General features: G+C 51.7%; 10 protein-coding genes and 1 non-coding gene across 11 annotated transcripts; 4 read left to right on the top strand and 7 right to left on the bottom strand.

Annotated features, from left to right (window-relative positions):
- Positions 1-320: 320 nt before the first annotated feature.
- Positions 321-2,232, bottom strand: BGZ61DRAFT_421579 (uncharacterized protein; the record flags this gene model as incomplete). The annotated part of the gene is made up of 2 exons (XM_046243510.1): positions 321-1,865; positions 1,915-2,232. The coding sequence occupies 2 exons, from the start codon at positions 2,230-2,232 to the stop codon at positions 321-323; spliced, it is 1,863 nt and encodes a 620-aa protein (XP_046103801.1).
- Positions 2,233-3,434: 1,202 nt separating this feature from the next.
- BGZ61DRAFT_494510 (HpcH/HpaI aldolase) lies at positions 3,435-4,875 on the bottom strand (the record flags this gene model as incomplete). Its single annotated transcript, XM_046250771.1, has 3 exons — positions 3,435-3,916; positions 3,988-4,304; positions 4,844-4,875. The coding sequence occupies 3 exons, from the start codon at positions 4,873-4,875 to the stop codon at positions 3,435-3,437; spliced, it is 831 nt and encodes a 276-aa protein (XP_046103800.1).
- Positions 4,876-5,264: 389 nt separating this feature from the next.
- On the bottom strand, positions 5,265-6,926 carry BGZ61DRAFT_353695 (major facilitator superfamily domain-containing protein; the record flags this gene model as incomplete). The annotated part of the gene is made up of 5 exons (XM_046240545.1): positions 5,265-5,867; positions 5,923-6,277; positions 6,327-6,491; positions 6,553-6,733; positions 6,785-6,926. The coding sequence occupies 5 exons, from the start codon at positions 6,924-6,926 to the stop codon at positions 5,265-5,267; spliced, it is 1,446 nt and encodes a 481-aa protein (XP_046103799.1).
- Positions 6,927-7,823: 897 nt separating this feature from the next.
- BGZ61DRAFT_353767 (D-isomer specific 2-hydroxyacid dehydrogenase) lies at positions 7,824-8,816 on the top strand (the record flags this gene model as incomplete). The annotated part of the gene is made up of 1 exon (XM_046240550.1): positions 7,824-8,816. One exon carries the CDS (start codon positions 7,824-7,826, stop codon positions 8,814-8,816), a length of 993 nt encoding a protein of 330 aa, XP_046103798.1.
- A 332-nt stretch (positions 8,817-9,148) lies between these two features.
- Positions 9,149-11,918, top strand: BGZ61DRAFT_391699 (uncharacterized protein). The gene is made up of 8 exons (XM_046242831.1): positions 9,149-9,342; positions 9,395-9,798; positions 9,863-10,419; positions 10,477-10,601; positions 10,648-10,796; positions 10,843-11,021; positions 11,069-11,249; positions 11,299-11,918. The coding sequence occupies exons 1-8, from the start codon at positions 9,257-9,259 to the stop codon at positions 11,862-11,864; spliced, it is 2,247 nt and encodes a 748-aa protein (XP_046103797.1). The 5' UTR covers positions 9,149-9,256; the 3' UTR covers positions 11,865-11,918.
- A 673-nt stretch (positions 11,919-12,591) lies between these two features.
- Positions 12,592-13,654, top strand: BGZ61DRAFT_353506 (BTB/POZ protein; the record flags this gene model as incomplete). Its single annotated transcript, XM_046240528.1, has 2 exons — positions 12,592-12,831; positions 12,884-13,654. The coding sequence occupies 2 exons, from the start codon at positions 12,592-12,594 to the stop codon at positions 13,652-13,654; spliced, it is 1,011 nt and encodes a 336-aa protein (XP_046103796.1).
- A 1,004-nt stretch (positions 13,655-14,658) lies between these two features.
- Positions 14,659-16,866, bottom strand: BGZ61DRAFT_421572 (amino acid/polyamine transporter I). The gene is made up of 2 exons (XM_046243509.1): positions 15,778-16,866; positions 14,659-15,720 (listed from the first exon to the last, which is right to left on the bottom strand). Exons 1-2 carry the CDS (start codon positions 16,481-16,483, stop codon positions 14,843-14,845), a joined length of 1,584 nt encoding a protein of 527 aa, XP_046103795.1. The 5' UTR covers positions 16,484-16,866; the 3' UTR covers positions 14,659-14,842.
- Positions 16,867-18,485: 1,619 nt separating this feature from the next.
- BGZ61DRAFT_494484 (heterokaryon incompatibility protein-domain-containing protein) lies at positions 18,486-19,435 on the bottom strand (the record flags this gene model as incomplete). Its single annotated transcript, XM_046250767.1, has 2 exons — positions 18,486-18,525; positions 18,561-19,435. 2 exons carry the CDS (start codon positions 19,433-19,435, stop codon positions 18,486-18,488), a joined length of 915 nt encoding a protein of 304 aa, XP_046103794.1.
- Positions 19,436-21,154: 1,719 nt separating this feature from the next.
- BGZ61DRAFT_453165 (uncharacterized protein) lies at positions 21,155-22,738 on the top strand. The gene has a single exon (XM_046246042.1). It carries the CDS (start codon positions 21,240-21,242, stop codon positions 22,413-22,415), a length of 1,176 nt encoding a protein of 391 aa, XP_046103793.1. The 5' UTR covers positions 21,155-21,239; the 3' UTR covers positions 22,416-22,738.
- Positions 22,739-23,224: 486 nt separating this feature from the next.
- Positions 23,225-23,298, bottom strand: BGZ61DRAFT_t128. Its single transcript has one exon. It is a non-coding gene; the product is annotated as a tRNA-Val (tRNA).
- A 311-nt stretch (positions 23,299-23,609) lies between these two features.
- BGZ61DRAFT_353289 (uncharacterized protein) lies at positions 23,610-25,165 on the bottom strand (the record flags this gene model as incomplete). Its single annotated transcript, XM_046240505.1, has 2 exons — positions 23,610-24,332; positions 24,380-25,165. 2 exons carry the CDS (start codon positions 25,163-25,165, stop codon positions 23,610-23,612), a joined length of 1,509 nt encoding a protein of 502 aa, XP_046103792.1.
- Positions 25,166-25,223: the final 58 nt, after the last annotated feature.

Here is a 25,223-nt window from a genome sequence, read left to right as displayed (position 1 = left end):
ACCTCCCTTCTCCCTAGCTCTGCCAAGATATGGCTATTCATGCCGAACCCAACTCGCTTTGAAGCTATCAAATGGCAAACGTCTTGCGCGGATAACTCGGTGCGAGCATATGACCCACAGCGATACAAGGATGGGTAAACGTGGTGGTAAGGATCAACTAGTGTGGTTATTATCCCTGTCGCACCTAGACGAGTAGTGGCTGTCACAACATGCACAACGTGTGTCGCGACATCGCCAGAGAAATGACGTGCAAAGTTACTCGTACTGTTATCATCAAAACCGATTCATTGGGTGCCGATCTAACCTAAGCGAGCAATGGTCTACGGTACTACCCACCAATTCTCGTGCAAGTCTCTAAGATCTACCTCCTCGGGGAGTTTCAGATACGGAGTCATGTCCGATTCTGGCTCAGTTTCCAGCCTAGTCCAGCCATTGCCGAAGTACCACGCGAACCTGTTCCCTGAGTCCGAGAGGTGCTCATACTCCCAATCTTCCCATCTGGGATCCCGACGAATCACCGTGAGATGCGCTGCACTGCCGGGCCACAGTCCATGGATCCGCGCACCCGGTCGGCCGCCATTGTACCAGGAACTGCAGTTGTCCGTGAGAACCGTCTTCGCGAAGAAGGCATCCGAAAACTCGGTGAAGTCATCAGCGGCTTTTTGCTTTGGAGTAATAGATTTGATGCCTTCCCGCGACGCCTTACGCAGCAATTTCGCGTAGTAGGTCAGCTGGGTCTCGACGCTCTGCGGCACGGTGCCTGACGGGCCCGTCGCCTGGGGACCATGGACGAAGAGAAAGTTGGGGAATCCAGGCGTTGCCAAGCCCAAGTATGTGTATGGGAAGCCGTGTTCGCCGTCTTGCTTCCAGACGCTTTGGAGGTCTTGTCCATGAGCGCGGATGGGAAATCGCGGGACCATATCGACGTTCGCTCCCGTGGCGCAAATTACAGCATCAACGTCCCGCTGCACGCCGTCTTCGGTCTCAATACCAGTCTCTGTAAATCTCTTGATGTGCGTCCTGATGTACTCGACGTTGGGTTCCGAGATTGCTTCGAGATATCCCGGTCCAGGCGTAAGGCGACGACAGTTCGGCGAGAAGTCCGGGATGATGTGTTCCAGCAGTTCAGGCTTTTTGACCAGCCTCTCCTTCATGATCTCGATGAATTTGTTGCGAAGCTCTTGATTATCCTCAGTATTTCGGAAGAATGATCCAAAGCGACGCCAGTAGCTGTCCTCAAGGTTCTTCCTGAACGCTAGATAGGCCTGTGGATCAGCCTCAAACTTCTTCTTTTGCTCCTCAGAGTACAGCTGAGGCCCAAATGTCCGCTCATCTCCCGCCCACGATGCGGCAATCCAGGTCTTGTTTCGGGCATAGTGATCCAATCTCGCCACCGACTTTTGCAAATTGGCAACGACCTGGATTCCGCTGGCGCCATTTCCGATGACGGCCACTTTTTTGTCTTTGTGCTCAAAGGACGGATCCCAATTGGAGGCGTGTCGGAGGAGTCCCTTGTAGTCGGATATGCCGGGGTAGTCGGGGAGTTTCCACGCGTTGAATCTTCCGATTGAGGACAAGACAAACTCAGCCTTATCCACGGTGACCTCGCCTGTCTCGACGTTCTTTACCGTCGTCACCCACACACCCTCTTCGCTGTCCCACGTCGTCTCTTCGACTTGGTGATTGAGCTTTGCATACTGATAAACATCGTATTTCCGTGCGATGCCCTGCCAGTAGTCCCGAATCTCATGTCCTGGAGCAAACTGGTCGGACCAGTCTGTTTTGGCATCAAACGTGCTTTGATACACATGCGAGGGGATATCACAACGGACTCCGGGATAAACATTCTCAAACCATGTGCCGGCCTATTCCATGGTGAGCGAGCGCCGGTAAATGGGTAAGAGTTGCACGTACAAGGTCCGCGTTCTTCTCGTAAATTGTGAGTTTAATCCCTGGCACCTTTTTAGGCAGCAAGACGCCTGCCAGGATACCGGCGAGACCACCCCCAATAACAGCGACCCTCAAGGATCGAGGTTCATCAACATATCTATCCACCAGGGTGAGGCGAGGGTTGTCGTATGGCGAAGTGGCATGGCCCTTGGCACCATTCAGGACCGGTAGGCCGTTTTGGGTCTGTGCCGGGAGACTAGTCCCTGACTCGTGCGACGGGCTCTCTTTCTCGGCAGTTTTAACGCCGAGCGTGCCATTCTGGCTCGCGGTCCGGATTGTCATGGTGTATTGGCAGCGGATTTAAGATGGCAGTGCGCAAAGGCAAACGAAAGAATTTCGAGCCACGTCAATCCTTTATTCGACTCTTCCAACGCGTACCTCGCCGCGACCCCGACTCTACCGAGCACGTTTGTGCAGTGCCCTGTTACATCATTTTGGTGTTGCAATTGGCGTGCTTCTGTCACCATATCAACGGCGCCGTGAGCACGAACAAGCCCCACGCTCTTACACCATCGCGGCCCCACCCTCCTTAGGCCGAACGGAAACAATCTCTGCCAGTAGGAAGCATCCGATTGATCATGTTGCATTTGGCGCCTGCAAGTGATTTGTTTGAATGATCCTGCGCCTAGCCAAAATGGCTCAGGCAATCTCTAATCTCGGATATCCCACAACGGCAAGTGCAGAGAAGAAACGGCTCACACCCGATCTCAACATCGAGTCTGCTGTGCTTCACATGTATCACTACGTTTACTCTATCAGGTCCAGCCTATAATGAATAGCATGAGTAGCTCTGGATATTCACACAGCTTGTCCTCACAAAAACTGATGTTTTGACAATTTCTGCCACTGGCCGTCCTATTGTTCTTGTAGATTAATGGCAGCGGTGGCCTTCGAGGTCGACGAACTAATCTCAACAAACGGTGCCATAGCCCAGGAAATATCTTTCAAGATTGAATATTAGATATCAAATAACGATCTCTCGATTAGGGAAACTTCATATTTGTATCTGCTGCATTTTCACTCCGGATGTTAGAAATGCCGAGACACGGGTTTATACAAATGTGAGACTTTCAAGTTAAGAGCTTGAGTCAAGTCAAATGCGTAACAACATCATTATCTAACTTTCCACATCTGTCAGCATTAGTTGTGGTACTAAATGGGTGCTCCTGTTGATTACAACCACTGCATCGCTTTGACTTGTTGACTGAGATAGAGTAGAACGGGGAGGCCCCAAGGAAATCTTCAAAGTTCACTAAATAAATCTTTAAATGATCTCAAAAAGCACCATTTAATTAACCTCTAAATATCCAAACCTTTACTGATCGTTGGAGATCTATCTAGGGTAAAGCAAAAAGCCGGGACTTGGATATACGTGCAAATGGGGTGTCAAGATATGCAAATGTGAACAGAAGAGACTCCAGTCAGATGGTGACCGTCGCTATCTAAGGTTAACATAAAGTAGTAATGCTCATCTTTCAATATCTTTACAAACTCTTTAGTAACTTTGAGTTTGATGCACCACTATTTAAAAGCAGTCCTACATCCTGCGCCCCAACAATCCACTTGGCTCCAAACTCATGGATAACTTTTGATAAGATATCCGGGCGGTGATAAAGGCCAGCGATGCCCATAATTTTCCCATGTTTCTTAGCCGCAGCTCCCACGCTGCGCAGAGCATCAATGAACTTGGGATGGTCCCAGTCAGGCAACGTTCCGATTTCACTAGCCAGATCGTTAGATCCTACGAGGAGGACATCGGATCCAGGAAGAGCCGCAATATCGTCAACAACGGCGAGGGCGTCGGCTGTCTCAATCATGATGAAGACAGTGGATCCGGTCGAGTTCATTTCGGCTTGGATGATGGAAGTAGGCAGTGGCGCGTATTCAAATTGCGAAAATCCAGCGCTGATGGAGCGATGGCCCATTGGCGGATATTTCGAAACGTTGATAACACGACGAGCATCGTCTTCGCAGACTGTTAGTGAGTGTGGTCTCCTGAAGCACTTGGTTCTCGGGGTTAGGTGGGGGATTGCCCACCAACAGTGTGGATGTGCGGAACGATGATTCCCATGGCTCCAGCGTCCAGGACTTTTTGCATGAAGCCCAGGCCGCATTCATGTGGCACTCTAACAAATGGCGTTATTCCAGCTGAATTGGCAACTAAGCAAAGCTGACCAGCATCGCGAATAGTGAGAGTTGTATGCTCAAGGTCGATGAACAAAGAGTCGTAGCCAGCTGACTTGGCAATCTGGACTATCTCTCCTCCCGGGATGATCTTGATTCCAAAGGCCGTGCATATTTTTCCTTGTGATGCCAGCGACAGCAAGTTGTTGGGAGCGATGTGTTGCGTAGCGCTTGGGACAGTGGGAGGAGAATGCCCAATATCAGAACTGGGTGCCATGTTGGAAATAAGTCGATGGCAAACTAGGAAGTACAGATGGATGAATGATGAGATGGATATCTATCAAGTTCGTGTCAGTAATCTCTCAGATATTTTATGAGTATATATATAACAAGATGGTCAGCCGGCCGGCCGTATCCTTGCCAGACCCTGGATTGCCTAATTGAGGTATTGAATGCTCCAGGGTAAGGGACCACGGATGTCGAAGCCGCACTTGCGCTAGCCTCCGCAACCTCGGTCCAAGAGCTGAAGTCCCACGTTCTAATCAAGCCCAAGCCTCGCGAGGGTTGGATGCGGAAGTCTGGCCCGTTCGGCTACGAGACTGCGGCGGGTTAACAAAACAGCTGCGGGAGCCGGCCAGGTGTTGGGCGTTTGGGAATCCTGGAGCGTCAAAGGTTCGCCGCCAACTCACATGCGGGAATGCCGCTGCGCCGCGTCAAGATCTGAGAGCGGATAGGATGTAGTGGATGGCGACGGTGATGGTGACGGTACAGGAGGGTTTCAGACAACGGCTTGATCTTCATGGAGCACTTCCGCCTTTCTGACGGCGTGTTCCTTTCCTTCATTACTCGGGATTTTCTAGCCAGCAGATTACGGGTTAATGTTGTCATAAGCTCACCCATGAAGCGGTCATGCATGCGAATCACCATGTCCCGGTGTTTGAACAACTGGTTTAACTTGGTGTATGTATCGTCCCGAAGTATTTTGTTTTCCATTGGGAAATGGCATTGCTCTTCCGCTCAGCCCTATCCCCTGTTCCTGACCCATCTCGACGTAGTAGACAAGTGATGGAGAATTTTGCGATTGCATGAGTGTATGTCAATTTATCGGTATCCATGGGGGGCCGAATCAAATAGAGCTCCAAAGGTAAAAATTTCATGCATCCTTTCATACCAGTGCACCCTTCGAGATATCAGTAGCTATATCTAAAACCCTTGTCCTGGCGCTCCGTCAAGTCAGAGTCAGTTGCCATGCCAGCCAGATCGACATCGTTCAACTCCTCGGCAGCCTTGTCTCGCTTCTTGTTAGACCTCTTAGCCGTAAAGTAGTGGACGAGGAATGCGATAACCAGACACCCAAAACTGACAATGCTAGCGATGCAGCCCTTTCGGTATCGCGGAGCGTCCTGTTTCTGCCATAGTTGCGGGCCCACGATACATCCAACACAGTAGAAGATGAAGAAAACGGCGCTGACAACTGACTTCTTCGTGTTTCCCTTGACGTTGGACGCCATTAGACCTACTCCCTGGCCAAGGGGCGGAGCAGTAGCAGCCGCCAGCCATGTGCTCGCGACAATGCCCCAGGAGTTGCTAGCGGGAAGGAGAAGTAGCAGCAGAGTTCCAAACATCGGAACAATAGCTAGGAACACACCGAAGAAGCAGCGTGTGTTAGGGAAATAGCTAGGGCCCAGGCCGCCAATCCAAACCAATACGAATGCTATGGCTCCACTGGGCAGGCCAACGAGCATGGTCTGGAACTTGGAGTAACCGAAGCCGCTGATGACGAGAGAGGAGAACTAGAACACTCACTGTTAGTATACGTATGGCCAATTCCCTGCTATTGGATCCCACCTTGACAATCGGTGTAGGAATGGTGATGAAGAGAGCCGTTGCCGCAAAAAGGGCCGTCCTCGGATCTCTGAGCGCCTCTCCAACCTGAGCCCAGTCGAAATTGGCCCGATCACGGGTGGCTCTGTCGATAGCCAGGCGGTTAGTAGCGATTTCCCGCTCCCGCTCGTTCAGAAACCATGCCGTGTTTGTATTTTTCGGCATGCACGCCACGAAGAGAATGCCGGCTGCGACTGTGAGACCGCCGCAGACCATAAACATGACTCGCCAGGTGGCAATGGCATGCTCGGTCGAGCCGATACCGTACATCATCAGGGCGCCGGCAATTTGGGAGACACCAAACATGGAAACCCAAGTCCTGTATTGCATGATTAGCATTTTACACAAGTTAGCGAGGTTAGCCTTACGAGATTCGGATCGTGTGTTCACTGCGCTTATACCAGTTGCTAGTGATGATCATGAAAGATGGCGCAACCGCGCCCTCAGTAAAGCCCAGGAGAAATCGCGTAGCTCCCAAGCTAGCAAATCCCTGGGAGGCGCCAAGACACATCTCTACCGAACCCCATAATATACTGAATAAAGCAGACAAGAGTCAGTCATGTGCACAGTCTTGGATAGGACTTTGTTACTCACATAGTAACGCCGACAAAGGTCGTGATCGGCAATCTGCTCATCAGGTAGGCAGCAGGGTACTCGGAGCAAAACTGGCCAAAGTAGAAGAGCGAGATTGCCCAAGAGAACTCTTGACCACTCAAGTTCAAATCTTCGGAAAGACCAAAGACGGCAGCATAATTGATACTCTGCTTGTCAAGATCTTGAGGACCAAGTTAGCGGTGAACATCAGACTGGATGGGACTGTTATTACACTGGAAGAAGTAAACAATAGCCATGATGGGCATGATGACCCGATCGAGCTTCTTAATAACCGCTTTTTCCTCGGCAGGATCGATGTGCAGTTCTGCTGGCACACCCGCAAGAACCTTGCCAACGACTTCATCCTCGACCATGGTAGGTTTTTGGATTGTTTTTCCCTCCATCTTCGACGAATGTTGAAAAAAGAAAAATATTTTGGGATTGACGGCTTGGAAGTTTCAGGCCTGTCTGTTATGGGCTTTCATTTTCCATGGGAGGCATCTGATTTATATGTTGCTCTAATTCTTGACACGGTCGGTTCGCACGCCACCCACCAGTCGAAAGTGACAAAGGATGAAAGACTCGGTCGCCATGTTCAATTTACTCCCCGCATTCCCCGGGATTCGGAACGGCCAAGACCTAGACGAAATTCTATCTGCGGGAGTTAAGGCCGCACCCTCATGAGTTGACAATCCGCTGCGGGGGCCAGAGAAGGCCAATCAAGGCCCATTTTACTCAACCAGTTCCCCCTGTTTCCCCACAAAGTAGCTGTTCCCATGGCGTCCCGCTTGTGCGGGGATGGGCCACGGCTGTAGAAGCCGCACTTGTCACGGTCACGGGTGAGATTCGACAGACGAGGGTCGAGAGTTGGCTCCTAACTCTGACGAGATATTGAGCACTTGGGTCGTACCCCGTCTATTCGTTCATCATGGTGCCGAGGTGAATGATACTTCAGTGCCAGCGGCATGGAGCACCGCCCGCCTGATTGTGCCTCCATCCAGCGACGGAAACAGTTACCCGCTCAAGATCTGTTGTTGCCGATTGCCGATTGCTGATCAGGTTGCTGCGTACCAAACAAGATTGGTCAGTGCATAGTGGACGGTTCAAGCTTAAAGGCGACGCACGGTGTCGTTGTTGGGCTCATCCGTCTTTCAGTTCGGGCGCCATGAAGTGAGACGAAATTTAGCTTCAATACTCAATTTTTGCCCATCGCACGTATAATTCTTAGCATTATTTTAAACACCATCACAGCACTGTTTTCAGTCCCCGCCATGGCTCCTTCAAGAACAGACTCACTGGAGGCCTCGAGCGTCGCCAGTCCCAAGCCAAGCAAGAAGCCCAGCATGTACCTCCTAGAAGTCTTCCCCGAGGACTCTATTCGCTATTGCCAGACTCTCTTCAACACCATCCTCCCGACCGATCCAGAAGTTGAACATTGGCGCGAGAACGCCGACGCCATCCTTGTGAGAGAAAAGGTCATCTCGGCTCAAGATATTGCGGCTGCTTGCAGGCTTCGGGCCATTGGGAAGCAAGGAACTGGCATCGACATCATTGATCAAGAGGCCTGCAAGAAACGGGGGATTCGCATCTGCAATACCCCGGGGGTGAACGCCGAATCTGTCGCTGAGTTGGTGCTTGCTTTGACCATGACTATAGCACGCCAGCTCCGGAGCATCTCAGTTCGTCAGGCGGCTGGAGAGGAGGTCAGAAAGGAGCATTGCTCTGGAGTCATGCTCAAGCACAAGTCAATTGGCATTATTGGTATGGGTGCTATCGGTTCTGCTGTAGCCCGCATGTTCCGCGCCGCCTTCGACGCGCGCATCTTTGCCTACGATCCGTTTGCGCCGGCGAATGCGTGGGGAGATATTCCCCACACCCGAGTACAAGACTTGGAAGAGATGCTACCACAAGTGGACATGCTTACGCTGCACATCCCACTGAACAACCAGACAAGAGGCTTGATAGGTGCGATGCAGCTGGCTGCGATGAAATCAGATGCCATCCTCATCAATGTTGCTCGCGGAGGCATTGTGGATGAGGAAGCACTAATTGAGGCACTAAATAATGGACGGCTGTTTGGAGCGGGACTGGACTGCCACGATGAGGAGCCTCCAACTTTGCAGAGGTACGAGAGGCTGTGGAAAACGGACAGGGTTATGAGCACACCGCACATTGGCGCGACGACTAGGGAAACCGTCATCAGGACGGCCACAGCGGCCATGGATAATGTCTATGCATACCTCAAGTCAGCTGATATGAAGTAGGGGCCAATTAATGATCTTGGTGTGAATAGAACAGTCCATCGTAGAAAGGGGAAGATAGCATAGTCAAATTGGTATGAAACACGTTTGCATATATGTGGAATTGAATGGCTTTCTTTATCTCGCTGCACCATAAAATATCGTAACTAGCATGATCTTGATATGCTATGCGACTGTCAAGAGTTCATCCGACCATTTAAGAGTTACCGAGCTAGTGACGAGCTTCCAACAAGGCCGAGGACGAGTTGCTGTGGGGAAGTGGATTCCCAGCCCAAGCCAACTATTTACAGGGGCAATCTTCGCCTCTCATCTCACTCACTTTCCCCGCATGCTACGTTTGCTGATTTGGTGTGTTGTACCCAGCCTTCATTAAATTCGCGTCACCACCACTGCCAATTCTCGAACGCCTTCTTGAAACGAATCGTACCTACGCCTGGATCCCAATGGCAGACTCAGATGCAGCAGCACACCCGCAAAAGCGGCCAAGGCTAACTGTACCAACGGTAGAAGCTGCCCGGACCTCTACAGCGTAGGTCCATCTGCCACCATTGCCCAATTTCTTGGACCTCACACCTGATCAGATGCAAGCCCTGCCGAGGAAGGAAGATCAAATGTTCCGGCACCACACCCTGCCGGTACTGTACGAAGCGGGGCATCTTGTGCACATTCCCCGAGTCCGTCAAGAAGAAGCTGTACTCGGTAGAATACGTCGAGGAGCTTGAAGTCAGGGCAGCCGCTGCAGTGTGCAGGCCTGGGGCTTTCGACTCACCAGATCATTCATTCTCCCCCCCTGAGGACCCTCGCGCAGACACCAGTGGTCTGTCGATCCCTCCTCCAGTCACTTCGCAATTGCCGCCGTCCAATGCGAACTCGGGCATGGCCTCGCTAGTCGTCGTCCAAGAAGCTTCTGACCCCTCTAGAGCGTCCTCACATACTCGGGCAAATTCCCCTGATGCCGGCCGAGATTCAGATGATGACGAGAATGGTGGGTACCATATTCGTGAAGTGCTCCCTGGTCTGAACCATCTATTAACTCGGGGCTCTCGCAGCACTGTTCCCTGACACTGTCACGTCATCAAGTCTTCACTTTGGCGATCAGATTAAATCACTTCACACCAAGTCACCGGCCAATGGTCAATTTTCCGCCACAACGCCGGATATTGAGCCTACGCCGGCTGATGACGTTTACAATATGGCCGCTTTGAAACGTCAATCGAGATCTGGCGAGTTGAAGTGGCCCTCTCTCTCAGAGGCCCATGCTCTGTTGGACACTGTGTTAAGATCTGTTGGAAAGCTTCAACATCTTTTTGAACCTCGGGCACTTTCTGATCGACTATCCATGACTTATGCGCAACCTCCATCACCGACACATGCTAAGGATATGTGGTACATAGAACTCCTTATGGTCTTTGCACTTGGCGAGCTACTACAGGGGAGGTTGAGGAGCGGAGTCATCTTTCCGGGGGCAGACTTTTACCTCGAAGCCGAGAAACACCTTCCTGAGTTTTCGTCGCTGCGTGAGAATGGCATTCAGGCTGTTGAAGTTATTGGCATGATGACATTTTTCCTACAATGCGCCGATTGCAGAGACGATGCATACGTCTATGTGAGTCTGGCACGGTACTCCTCGATACTATCTATCAGGCTAATGGATTTGTCACAGGCTGGCATAGCTTTGCGACTCGCCATCGCAAATGGCTTGGCAAGAGAAAGAGGCTCGAGGAATATCATGAGGTCAGAAAAATCTCACAGAGTCAGATTATGGTGGACGATTTACATGCAAGAAAGGTATTAACCTTCAGACGATGATGGCGTCAGTACTAACATCCAGCAGGAGACTCGCTGCAGCTACTGGTAACCCTCTATCGATCCATGATGATGCGATCGGCACATGCATCCCGGGAGATTCACCTGGCTTCAGCACGCCTGGAGCATTAAATGTCAATATTAAACTTGCAAGGGTCACAGGGGAGACCATGGGTGGTGAGTTTGATAGCATGCATATCGATTCCTGCTGACTTCAATTCAGCCATTTATGGCCACAGAAACCGCTCTGTCGCTTACTATCTCCGTTCCGTCAAAAAAATACTTGCACGTCTTCTTGAAGTGGCAAAATCGATTCCAGTCGAGTATGCCATTGACTTTTCCAAACATCTCGTCATGTCAAGAACCTCGGCAACTTTGCACTTGATGCTTTACCAAGTATTGGTCCCTGCCCGTTATCCTCGCGGGGGTTAATGCTGAGCGCAGTATAGGGCATAATTCTCGCTACACGGCCTACACTGCTGCATGTTGCAAAGCTGAGACTTGAGCCAGGCCCAGGAAAGCCGGAGCATGTTGACTTGCCGCTGTTCGAGAAATTATTGGACACATGCATTGAAGCAGCCAGCAGAAGCCTCGAGGTTTTGCAAGAAATGGTAGAGCAACGGCTTATAGGTGGGTCCCCTTACCTTCGGAGGGTGCATCCCTTTTTGACAGGTCGCAGCAAATTTCGGCTTCTTCGATCTTGATGCTACATTTTCCGCTGCTTTCGTATTCGTTCTAGTTGAAGCATTCTATTCAACTCCAACTCGGAGTGTCGGTGTGTCTGGTATCCCAAAGGCGTCTCGCATCATGCAATACCTAGCTGCACAAGGTAACAGAGCGGCAGAAAAGCGACGCGCAGACCTGGAGCAAATATGCAACTTCCTAGGTATCACATATCCACAAGATCAAGATGAGGGTGTACCAGTCGGAGAAGAATCTGTTTGCACGACAGCTGTCCCCGAGCCTGAGGAAGGCGCTTTGTCTACGCATGCCCTAAGCATCGACGCCGCCGGACAACCAGAGGCTTCTGCGGCACAAGACGACTCACCCCAATTCGACTGGGCTGAAGCTGCGGCCACCTTTTTTGACCAGCAACCGAATATGACGATAGATCAGGACATGATAAACAACTTGTCCTTTGCAGAGGGGGGTCATATCCCGAGCAGCTTTTATCTCGATGACTTCACTCTTACGGGTGTTATTGAGACAGACTGGGAAGAGTTTAGCAAGCAACTCACATCCTGAGTTCTGATCATTCTCCCATTTAGGCCCAAGTTGTGCGACTGCCTTGACCGCCCGTGGGATCGTCTCATCGAAAATGAGTATTAAATAAATATTACCATTTTAAATTTTGTTTCAGAATCCTTTAACCAGTCCGTCAATGTCGTTGACGATGCGATCGTGCCAGATTTGAGTATGGTCTGGGATAATGAATGGCTCGTTCCCAGTGGCAAAACATTCCCCACTACGATGGATCGGGACAAGACAAGGGTATATATGATTGGTAAACGGGTTGAACGATTGTTAGAATGAGAGTTCAGCTTATAATATTCCAAGTTGAAAAGCTTGATATTTGGTCATCATGGTAGCATTGGTTAGGAAATGCTTGAATTGTGGATAAAAGTGTGTTTTTTTGACCTTGTGCCGGCAACTTTGCTCACCTTGAGGGAGCAGACAGAAGTTAGATTAGTTTATAATCTTCAAATTATAAAAGCATTCCATCCCCAACTCTTAACGGAAGAAATTGAACTGCCCGCCTCTTGTACTCCAAACAGTTTATTTATGTAAGCGAATGTGCCCCTTCCTGCTCATGCAATACCCATTCGATACAGCACTATCCATCACCAAACCCAAAACTACCGCACTATTCCGCGTTGCGGCAATCAAAACAAAGCAGAGGCATTCCTTCACCATCCAACAACAAAACGCGTCTCTCACGACATCCGTGGTCTCTCAGAAAACTATCCTCATGATGGGGACACACAGGGAGCCATCGGTATCCTCAACAGGATCCGAGCATAGAGACAGCGAATACAACTTCATCCACGATGCCTCTGTGATCTCGGTTCATGCTTCGCTATCGACGCTTCTCTTCAGCGAAAAGTTCTCCGACATGACCATTCGCTGCGGTGGACGCGAGTTCAAGGCCCATCGCGCCATTATCTGCACCCAGTCCTCATTCTTTGATAGGGCCTTCAGCAGCGACTTCAGAGTGAGTGTTTGAAGCTGGGTTTGATCTTGCCTTCTCATAACCTTTCTTCTAGGAAGCTACTTCTCAAACCATTGATCTGCCAGAAGACGATCCAGCTGTCCTGGAACGCATTCTTGAGTTCCTCTACAAGGGAAACTATACTGACGGTACCGGAAATACCTGGGAGAAACCATCTACTGCTGCCATGATGAGCCCCGAAGAGGTTCAAGAAAACCTAAACAACCCTGCTGGATTCCTCTCCAACGGCAAGAATTTGGCATCGAATGAAGAAGAATATGATGATCTAAATGATCCGACGTACGCACCTGGGGAAATCCCGGAACCCGAGGTCGAAGAGGAATACGAAGAGTTCGACGAAGAGAGCATAGATGAATCTGAGGATGAGGGTGAAGAAAAGGGCGAGGGTCAAAATGACACAGTCCCCCCAGACGACCTGGTCTCAAAGCTGTCGAACTTGGAACCAAAAGAAGCCCTTCAAGCATTGGCCAAAGAACGCGACGATTTATTCTTGCCTCTTCGCTTATACGTCATGGCAGACAAATATGACGTGCCAGCCCTACGACTCCTGGCCAGAGATCGATTTTATCGGGCAGCCGAACTTGTCTGGGAAGAAGCCGAGTGTTTTCCAGAAGTTGTCGACGAGCTCTATCGCTGCACCCCAGAAACCGATACAGCCATGCGGGACATTGTTTGTCGCCTTGTCGGCAGCAGAATCAAGAACGATGAAATCAGAACGAAGATGCGCCCTGTCATGGCGGAGCATGGGGACTTTGCTGTAGGTGTCCTGGAATACATGATGTATCTCTCCAAGGAGATGTGGTGACCTAATTCCACAGTTGGAGGGGCGTTTCTACTTTCAAGGTTGCGGGTAAATTATTTGGACCTGCGTCATGTCGATATGACTGACTTCGTTAACAATGTACGGAGTTTGAATTGTAGTACGTCTTAACTTAATAACAACAAATTCGATATGTATTGAACCATGAAATACCATTCTTAGTTCCCCTCGCTTCCGGAGCCCTTCAATAGCAAGCAAGTTGAAAAAAAGTCGATATGTAGCCACTAGCCAGGTCATGATTCATCTTTCGGGTGTAGGCATTCTATGCCCAGCACTCAACAGCATCCTCTCACATATCACATTTTCTGTAGAAGCTCACCAATGTGAAAATTTTATTCTCCTTTACTTTGTCCCAGGAGTCAGTGATCATTTGTCGACGTCTCGGTCAAATGACCCCTCCTCCTTGGGGGAACTGAATCACACGACAGCGAATGCTCAAAAATATGTTCAGTTTACCTATCATTTAGACGGACAACATTCTTCATGGTATGATGACCTCTATAGATACTTTGTGCGGTAGATGGCACCAACTGGATTACATCATAATTCACTACCACTAAATGAGGCGTGTGATTTCGGGTGCCCGATGCGACCACAGCTGGAGCGTCCAACGACCTCCCGAGGATAATTATGTTGCTGGAATTGCAGCTAAATTTGGCCCGGAAACTGATCCTATGGTAAACACAATACGAATATCCCCATAATAACTTGAAGCTTTGGACATAATGCTGATGCCGCCATTGAAAGGGTGGTCTCAAGATGAGGTCAGTCACTCTCATTCACATGCCACTCCCCCGAATCCCTTGTCAATCAAAAGCTTAAATCGAGATGGAGGATCAGAAATTTTATGGCTATGACGTCGATTGATGATGTAAGTAGTGCGCCACAGGTCCGCCTTCGGAGATTTACTGATCCTTATTGTTAATACTCTGTACAGAGTACTCGAAGGTTCCATGAATCAGAAAAGAGTGAGGACTAGATGGAAATTTAGACGTGCAAAATCCAATGCAATCCATGTATGGAAGGCTGTGAATGACATTAACAATCTATATGAGTAATTGCAGATTATTTAGACTATAGTGAATTAATGGCAAATATGAATTCTACTAGCATTGACGATGTATTCCATCGACGTGGTATCTTAAAGAAGAGCGGACGCGCACCCACACAGCCCTAGTTGCTGTCTTTTTCTTCGGTCCTCTGATTAGAACTCTCATCTTGGCCATTTATGGTCATTCCCACAGTGACATCGGGTGCAAGGTCATCCTTCCTGCCCAAAGGCGGGCCAGTGAAGTTCTTACGGGCATAGGCAAGATACCACACGAAGGCGATGGCAGCGAAACCGGCAAACACAACCGAGGCGTAGTTCATGGTGCTAGTGTCCACGGGTAGCGACACGGGCATGCAGAAGATGACGACGGCGAAGACGATCCAGATGACGCAGATGATGTTGATCAACGGGCCGAACTTGCCGAGCGGGTATGGCGAGTTCTTGACGGCCTCGCGGCGACGCACGAGACTCACGAGAACAGGCACGCCGTAAGAGGTCGACAGGCAGATAGTGGCCACGCCGGTGAATGAGTTGAAGGCGGCCGAGGATCCAAAGTAGATGCAGCCCAGGACGCAGTCGACAATGGTGGAGAGGAAGAGAGCCCACAGCGGCATGTCCAGGCGATGGTTCACACGGCTCCACAGCTTGTAACCGGGGATGGCCTTGTCGCGAGCAAAAGCGTAGGTGCAGCGAGAAGCGGCGGTAAGGGCACCGATGCCGGCAAACATGAGAATGCCGAGGATGAGGAAGAGAAGACCGAAGCCGCCTGCAGCAGAGCCAGTGACGGTCTTGAAGAGCGTGCCAATTGGCTGCGAGTTGGCGACCGAGAGCAGCATCTGGACGTCTGGCAGGACGAAGAGAATGGGGATCAGGTAGATGACTCCGGTGACACCGGCTGCCATGACGGACAGGACGATGGCTCTGGGAACTTCGCGCTCAGGGTTCTGGACCTCTTCGCACATGGAAGCGACCATGCCGTAGCCCGTGAGGGTGTATGCGGCTGTTGATACTGGTCAGCATTGCATTTGCATTAAATCAGTGAAATGGCGGCACGTACCTTGGAGCAATCCGACGAAGAACGACCATCCCTCTGGCCAGCCGCTGGCGGATGCGTCGTAGTGAGAAAAGACAAACTCGCCGGAGCGACGGGTGTCGGCCATTGTGAGCAGCGTCACCAGAATGATAACGACACTTGCGGCGGTCCAGTAGATGCAGACCTTATTGATGAGGTCCAGGTAGCGCGAGCAGAAGGCATTGACGAGGGCGCACACGAGCATGACGGCCCAGAAGCACAGGATGGTCTGCCATTCATTTGCGACAAAGTCCTCATTGAAGATGGTGATGGCGCTTAGGATCAGCTGCGCGCCGGAGAAATTGATGGACAAGGTGACGGTCCAGTTGCCGACCAGCGTCAGCCAGCCGTCGATGAAGCTGACGATGGGGGCATACTTGGGCGTGCTCAGCATGGCGGACCAGTAGTAGACGCCGCCGGCGGTGGGGAAGACGGCGCAGATCTCGGCGAGCGACGCGGCGATGCAGAGCGAGATGAGGGAGACGAGGATCCAGCCGTACAGGATGGTGACGGACTGGCCGTTGGTGAGGGTGATGTAGAAGGTCGTCGACAGGCCAAACGGCACGGCCATGATGGCGAATGAGAGCCCCAGGATGCTCATCATGCTGAGGTTTCGCGGCAGCTCGGCCTTGTAGCCCAGACGGGCGAGGGCCTGGTCGGCATCGTCGACGTGGCCCTGCTCCGACGCCATGGTGGATTGGAGGGCGTGATTGAATGGAGGTGCTCCTTTGCTCTTGGGGAGAATTGGCCGAGGACGAAGAGATGTAAAGACCAGGGACAGGGGAGGAGCAGCAGCTTGCAGAGATAAAAAGAGGGTTCAGATCAGAGTTGGACGCGCAAAAGATGAGACAGACAGACGCCCACCAGCCACCAGACCAAAGAACCGGACCCTCGCTAGAACAGCGAAATGCGGAGGGCGGCGTTCCCCAGAATTGTGTTTGGCCTAATCTAGCTAGATCATCCGAGGTCTGCAAGCGGATGTCTGAGTTCTCATGTGTCAGTCAATTGAAGGAGCTTGTCTGTACGTGTCTCGCGTGTGTCAACCCGCTATATTTGTGGTATGACGGGAGGCTCAAGACGGGCGTTGATGCCAAGATTCTCAGTGAAACGCCGGCCTCGAACTTCACTCAAACAAATAATCCAACACCGTCTCTCGGGATTGTCTCTTGTGCCACACCACCCGTTCATCATCGACCACGCCCCACACGATAAGCATGGGCCGTCGAAATCCTTGTGGGAGCATGTGTACATGTATCTATTGGGTAATGGGCCCACCCTCCGACTCTTAGACTCTGGAGATAGCCCCGAAGAAACGTCAGCTCGCTCGTCTTGTGACTCTGGCCTGGAGCTGGCGATGTCTCACTGGCGAGCTTCGTTGGAGGGTGGAGGGATTGGATTTTCCAGCTTCCCAATGCGGTCGCGTGTCCTGCAAGATGCCCTCCACTTCGACGCCCTCCAGTTCGGTCTACCCGTTCCCGCCCCGGCTGTTAGGTCGATCGCTAGCAGAACCCGCCTTGGCAGGCACCGGGTTTTGTTTAAGCCTACTTGGTATGCATGGTGCAGCGGCAGTTGGCTGACAGAGGTGACATGGTATGGCTCACGTCAACCCTGAACCATCCAACCCCGGGAACGAAGGACTGGGGTTAGTGAAGCCAAGATAAGGCTGGATGGTACAGCGAATAAAATTCTAGACAGGGTTGCGATACAGTTGGACGCATTCGCTGCCGCCGATTACCTGCTGGGCTATCGTTCTACTCCCTCCGGAGCTCCCATCGGGTATCGGCCAATCAGTCCAGCCAGGCAGCGCTGATAGGATGCGATAGCCAGCAGATGGATTTGATCGAATATTGTCATTTCTGGCCGAGACGAGAATGCAAAGTGGGACTAGTTTTTATCTTCGCTCCCTTACCCTCATCATGATGCAAAATAAATATACTAGAAATGCAATTTTCTTAGGAATAACCTAGGCAACGCGTGATGAACGAGTGAGAGAAGGAAACCCTAATTGACCCAAACACCAAGAATTATCTGTCCATACAGGCAGGCTGCATTGAAAAGTTTCTTCTCTCCTCAATAATTGGCCCATTCTTCTGTTGGGGAAGTGGTGTTGACTGTTAAATCAATAATGGCTGTTGAACTGTCTCGTGTCTCCTTAATAGGCTTGACCTCAGAATGGGTCAAAACTGCTGCACACACTCCAGATGTAAACCTAACAGGCAAATCCCCACCGCTTGCCATTTGTGTTTTGATATACTCAAACTCTTCAGCTAGTTCACCCTCGTTGAGATTTGAGAACCAGCTAGGCATGACGTGGCAAAGAAAGTTGCACCGCCTCGGCCATTTGGACTTGGACGCTGGAATATATCCAAAGAAAATGATCAAATCGTCCGCCCTTTGACTGTTTGAACAGAATCGAAGAAGTCCTACTGAAATCTCTTGGTCGTCGTTGAATTGGAAGATGCTCCTCGTCTCGTCAAATTGCTCAGGCGGATAGCTTCGACACTCGTGAAACATTTCCACATTCCCGATAAAGAGAAGAAGAACAACCGACGTTGCAAATTGGCTGGCAAGGGATGTAATGACTAAAACCTGTTCGTCTGCTCAAAATAACGAGGTCATGTTCTTTTGCTTTGACTTTGCCAGGTAAAGACATCGGGCTCTCTTGGGCTCCCATCCTGTGTAAACGGCCGACGTCAAGGGAGCCATATAAAGCTATGCCAACTCGCGCACCGCCTTGATTTGCCTCGAGTATAGCAATATGGTAGGACCAGGCGCTCAGAATGGGAAGCCGAATCGATAGCCCAACGTTCGTGATCGAGTACGGGATGGGTCGGCCACGGCCATGCTGGGTATTATACTTGGCCGAGTTTGAGAATGCTAACGGCGACACGGATAGTATAGTGCCGCAGAACCCGGGAATTTCTTTATCCCACGTCCAGCAAAAGATTGTATGGTCATTAGACACTCTAATGATTTCCTCTTGCAGGCGCATAAAAGCTTTACGCCCCTCCCCGTAAAGAAGGGGCATATTTATGTCAAATATTCCAAGCATACAGTAGGCCATGTCTTCTTCCCGGGTAGTTTTTCGACGGGAAATCCAGTCCATTCTTGTAGCGACGCTGGCATATGTAAAATCATTGCGTTTAACAAGATAATTCATCTCGATGCCTGTGATATTGGAGATTTTCGTGGCCAGGTTCTGCTTGGTACCCAGCATCGTCCAACCATCGTCGTAAAAGTTGACTATGCTGGGGGCCAGTAATTCTTGTAGAGTCCAACCGCGAGTAAACCAGCGACTGTTCTCAAAATTTTTCTCTGGGACATCCTCCAAATATACATAGCAGATGCGTGCGTCGCGATACCAAGTGAACATGGAGTTGATAGCCTCGGTTAGCTCGGCTGAGCTAGATTTGTCGATGCAATTCGTATCAACCCAGAGGTAGCCAAGCCGATCTCCCCTTGCTTGGCGGCAGGCGGAATCGATTTTGAGGTATCCCGCCTTCGCAATTCGGCGGGTCGGATTTGCCCAGTCTTGGAACGAGACCTCCTCATTTCCCCAGGCATGTGAAAGAATCGCGTATTTGGGTATATTAGACCCGAAGTACTCTTCGAGCTCAAAAGTGGTTGTGTTGATGAGACGCATGTTGTCGGACAGATCTTGAAGTGTGACGCTTTGGCCGGGCATTTGCTGCTGTTTGTCAAAGTTGCGCTATAGAGGATTGAGGAAATATATGTAGGTGAATTCGGGCTGTGCGAGAATGCCTCGATTGAGGCTGTGCATAGAACCGCCAGTGCAACCCCAATTTTTTGGCATTGCTTGCACTTATGCCGATACTGCCTTGGCAGCTTCACAGCCAATATTTGGACACAGCCACAGTTGGTACAGACTTGTGTCAGCAGCATAGGTTCGTTGATATACACACCAGGCGTGCTGTCTCGCTCCATGTAGAAAAAAATGGACATTATCTTTCGTTAACCTTTTCCTACCAGGTCTAAGTCATAAAATCGATATGTCGCCTTTGCAAAAAGTAAGGCTAGAACCGCTTTCGTTTTATCGGAAAATTTAGCGCCCGACTTGCGGAGAAGGGTTGCGAGGAAGATTGCTGGTTGAATCGATAACCAGTTCCGGCTGGTATCCTGAACCTCCAGATAAGCGGAGGAAGTATCTCATTAAATACACTGCGTAGATTCCTCCCATGCCTCCTCAGGCTAACTTATCACACCTGAGAAACTCCGTGGTCAAGTACAAGTAGACCTTCTAGGTAGTGTCCCCAGATGACTGCATGCCCATTCCACCACCCAGTATAACTTGTCCCTGGTCCCTCTTTACCATGCTGTTGGTGAAAATACAATAAGAACTGAACTCAGGCTGTGCGGGAAAGAATCAACTAAGGCTGTGCAAAATGTGGCCTGAGAAATCACTTTTAGTGGCATCCCGTCTGCCCCCACCACTGTGCATCTACACCAGTATTGCTGACACAGCACACAGCCCGCACAGCTATCGCAGACTTATTGGCGAGGTCAGATCCACCAGGAAAACGCCACTGAGGAGAAATGTTTCTCCTCTTGGGCAGGTCAATTGCCTTGAATATAAGCATGTTTGGCTAAGCATAGGCCACAGGATTAGAGCAATGGATCAACCTTCCTTGGCATGGAGAAAGGCGACGACAGACTCGATTGCGCATCTCCGCAGTGTTCTCACACACCTTGAAGACCAATTGAGAAAAGTTTCCCGGCGGAAATGGTTTCAGTGGGGAAATATGCAAGTCGCGGGGGCTGGCTTGGCGGGATATGATGCGCAGCTATTGAATGGACTCGCTCAGCTAGCTAGATGTGGACATGACTGATCTCCGCATCTGCAGTATCGTGAGTCGTGATCTCCAAAGTGAAATTACAGGTGATGTATCTGCACCATGGTGGCTCTGCAACAGCGATTGCAGCTTTGCATCATCAAGGCTGGATTGTCAAGGCGACATCCATTATTCAAAATATTCTCCAGCCTTGGCCTTCAGCGCTTGCGACTACTCTGGAGAAGGCAAATCAGCAGCTTGCTTGTTGGACTTGGCAGGATTTCGCATTACTACCACCAGGACTCGTTGGAAGCTGCGTCTGCTACGGAATGCCAATGAGATACCGTATTTTATCGTATCGAGCTTATGCTCAAGGAAAGTCACCGTTTGCCAGGGCTCTCCGTAATAAACGTCGGGGCAATCAGCAGCATGCACGGCAATGACACAATGGTCCCCGGCCCCAGTCGAGTAAGGCATTCTAGTTGGTCAATCTCGTACAAGACAGGCCACTCGCGAGGCCTTCCTTTTGCCCAGCTTTCGTGGACCCAATGGGGCGAGCATCTGTGGGGACGGGGAGCAAGCGGTCAGGGGCGGTGCTCCAGTCTGTTGTAGATTTCCTAATCGGGCAATCCTCGCACTTTGGAGGGAGGCGGTCCCATGGAGCTCTTTTCCCTCCATCCCGACAGCTCTCCCAGCTCTTTCTTATACTCCAGAGCCCTATCACCAGATTATCTTTTTGCAGACATCCGAAAAAAACAAACGCCTCCGCGGGTAGCAATGGAAGAAGCCGAACCCTCAGACACCAGCTCGGTATGCCCAGCCCTAGGCAGTGCCTATTCTTCCAGTGAACCATCACCCCGCAGCAGTCGAAGCTCGTCCGTCGACGGGCGCTGTGGCCGGGTCAGCGAGCATCTCAACGACAACAATGGCCCTTGGGACCACCTTCGGTGCAATGAGAAACAAAGCTCCCTCGGGTTGCAGCGGCCAGACTCCAAGGAATCCGCCGGTTCCGGTTCGCCCGTAATTGCGGACGAGGCGGAACAGTTTCTCAGCCTTGGACAGGATCCCCTGGCACTCCCGTGGGAGCTCTCACACGCTGACGCCCAAACACCCATTGACATTGACGTACTGCTCGCTCGACCCTATGGAAGGACGGTGCCAGGCCAAAACCCGACGTTTCGCTCGCAAACGGGTGTCGTGAGCAGCCAACCGGAAAGGAAGAAGAAAAAGGCGCCCAGTTCATCATCTGAGGCGCCACCTTTACTTGTACCTGTACCACCCAGCGACAACATTCCGGATGTTTCTCCGCCAGCCCCGGCGCCGACTGGCGACTCCTTCGAAGTGTCGCACATGTTGTCCTCGCAATCCGATGTCCCAGCAGCCGACTTATTATCCGGGCCGCTGTCGCACAATCCCTCGTCTCCTACCCTCGGCGACTCTTATCCCTGGAGCTCGGTGCACAGGAGGTCCCAGACCGGCTCCATGTCAGATGCCTTCCTGTCGCCTCCAATGTTGGCACGGACGAGCGACTTTGGGGCGTCATCCTTGAGGTCCGAATCAATCCAGACTCCGTCTGATGCCCCCACCAGGCCCGCTGCGGCTCCTTTCGGCGATTCCCACGAGTTTGCGGCACTCTTCCCTGGGGAAATCCCCCAAACCGTCTATTCGCCCTCACAAACCCCTTCAATTCCTGACTGGAACCCCATGGACAACTGCATTAATCCAAGCTGCCTCTGGATTCAACCCCCCGCACATACTCTCCCTAAGTGTATTTGTCCATTTTTCTCGCAAACCTCGGCATTAAGGGAATGCCCGGCCCATCCAAAAGATTGACGGTGGTTGTTGAGGTATAGAGAGGCTATCACCGACCTTGGTTTTTTTGGTTACAAAAAAAGAAGGGATGAGTTAACTATGGAGGTATGCCCGGCGAGAGGAGTGGGGCCGTTGGTGAATGTTGCCTCGCTCAAACGTCTCCATTTCTTTGCCTTTTTCTTTTTATCATGGATAGGGGCTGCAATTTTGGGTTTTTGGGAACGAGCGAAATGGTTAAGTATGAACTTATGATGGACAGGTGGAATTTGGACAAGACTGAATCTCCCTACATATGATGTAAAATGCATTAGGAGTTGGACATATTTTAGGTTACTTGCAATGCCATGTATTTTATTACTTGTTGCCTTCGCAAACATGACGTTTACTGTGGTGGCTAACTTATGCCTCAAGGGCGTTACTGCGATGCGTCGATGGACCGGTTTAGGTGCAAGGGTATTAAAAATCATCAAGGATCCAAATAAATGAAGATGAGTCGATCTCAACAATCCTAGTCACACTCAGCTCGGTGCATGCGCCGGATCAATGTGGTGCGCGCACAGTCAAGAATCCAGGGTGCGTGATCCGCAGCGATATAAAGGTGCAGCCCACTGTATATCTGGGACATCCATGCTCTACGGCGGTGTCTCGACGCAGACCTCTCGCAACACATATCCAAACAACGAAATTATGATGGGGTTAAATTGGGCTAGTAAAGGCGGAGCCAAAATGCTCCTGAATCCAAGCGAGCAAAACAATTCAACGAGATGACCGCACATCGACAGGGTGAATGCGTGCATGATGGGCAAAAAGACAGCGGACCGTCAAAAATGTGATTCCGCCCGGGCTCGAACCGGGGACCTTCTCGGTGTTAACGAGATGCCATAACCAGCTAGACCACGGAACCAGCTTGTTTGATGCAAGGACGGGCTGGTATTGATAGCCATACACTCTCTGGACTCTTGTCTAAAATTACAATTCAGTTTTGCTGGGTAAATCACTGCCATTGTATCATTCAGGTAGGTAACAGTATCTAATTAATAGGTACCGCACGTAGATTAAGTACTATCAGGGTAAGTATAGACTACGTCAGGGAACTCCTGCCCATGCCCGTCGAAGGATCCCGCCGCACTCGACCAACATCAACATCAACATCAACATCAACATCAACATGATCCATCTCAAACCCTCTCATTATAACACCCCAAAACACATCGTCTATATGCCGCATTGATCTTCTTCCTTCAGAGGCAGCTGCATCACGTTTCCTCTGGCGGCCAGCAGCGACTCCAGCAGCGAGCCGATCTCGGGGTATATTCGCTCGATGCTGGCCAGTCCCTCGGGCCCCAGCTGCACCACCACGCCAAACATGTGCGCCAGCCGCGCCGCCTCGGTGCCGCGCGTGACGGCCGCCTGGAGGCCCTGGATCTCGTCCTCGAGCATGTTGGTGTTCTTCTCCGCCGCGTCCAGGTCCTGCTTCGCGCGGTGCAGCTGGTCCGTCTTGGCGCTGATGGTGGACTCTTGCTTCTTGACCTCGTCGCTCTTTGCGGCCCTACGCGAATCGTAGCTTCGAATGGCCTGCGCAATTTCCGGCGGCAGCGACATGTTGTTATCCTGCAGCGCCTGGAGCTGCGGTGCCAGCGCAGCCTGCTCCGCTGTTTCCTCGTGGAGGCGTGCGAGGTTCTGCTTAGACTCGTCGATGTCGTCCTGGATCACCCGCACGCCGTCCTGGCAGGCACGCAGCTTGCTCACGGCTTCTTGGTGTATCGTCCGGTGGGGGAAAATGTCTTTCTGGGCCATGACGAGGGACTCGCGTATTGATTGGAGGTGGGAATCGATGGCGGAGGCGAAGGCAGCCGTTGCTGGCTGGAGGGCATCATGGAGGCTTTCAGGATCGAGAGCGCGGACGGAGTTGGAGTTTGCGGTGCTGTTACGGAGGGGCTATTCAAAGTCAGATCATGCCAGTTGAGAACGGACAAGACACTCACCAAGCCGCTGGGCCCGAACGGCGGCGCCATCTGGAAGGCCGCCATTGGGGAGCTGAAGAGCATCAGGCTTTGGGCGGCTGAGAGCCGGGAGCCCTCGGGCGAATTGGGGCGACCCCGCTTGTCGGCCGGGCTGGACAGGGTGTTGCCGGGCCGTTTGAGGGCCTTGACGGGGCGGGACATCGGGCGGGGCATCGGAGGAGACGGCGGCAGGTCGGAGGCGACGGTGATGGATGACGCCATGTAGTCGTCGCTGCCTTCCGGGGAGGAGAGACGGCGGGAAGCGGCAGTGCCGGCCAGCGAATTGGACGCGTTGTTGAGGGCCGGGCGACGCTTTCGACCCGACCGTCGCTCCACGGGTTCCTGCTCCGCGCTGTCCTCCTGGTCGTCGGGAGCCGGCGACGACTGCGACGCCTTGACGAAGCGCTTCTTGGCGGCGTGGACATCCTGGGCCATGAGCTTGCCGGCGTACGAAGGCTTGCGGTCGCGGGCCAGCGAGCGGCGCAGCTCGTTGCGCAGGTCCTCGAGGGTGTCGCTGGGGTCCTTGGCGACGTGCTCGACGACCAGGGCGAGGTCCTCGAGCAGGTTGATGGCCCAGATCTTGGGCGGCGACTCGGGCACAATGTCCCACGGCCACACGCCCATGGCGCGGAAGATGCGGCGCGCGGCGCGCGAGCCGCGCACCTGGAGGTTGGTCCCGTACGGCTCGGGGATGCGGAGGGTGTCCGGGATGGAGGATCCGTCGTGGCCGGGGTCGAGCTGAGGGAGGAGAGGTTTGGGAGGGGGCATGGCGGTGGAGGTTTCGTCCGCGATGGAGGTTTCGTTCGCGATGGAGGCGTCGCAAGTG

Source organism: Ilyonectria robusta, assembly GCF_021365365.1.
Source record: "Ilyonectria robusta strain PMI_751 chromosome Unknown BGZ61scaffold_11, whole genome shotgun sequence".
Taxonomy (NCBI): Eukaryota; Fungi; Ascomycota; class Sordariomycetes; order Hypocreales; family Nectriaceae; genus Ilyonectria; species Ilyonectria robusta.
This window is presented reverse-complemented; position numbering and strand designations above follow the sequence as displayed.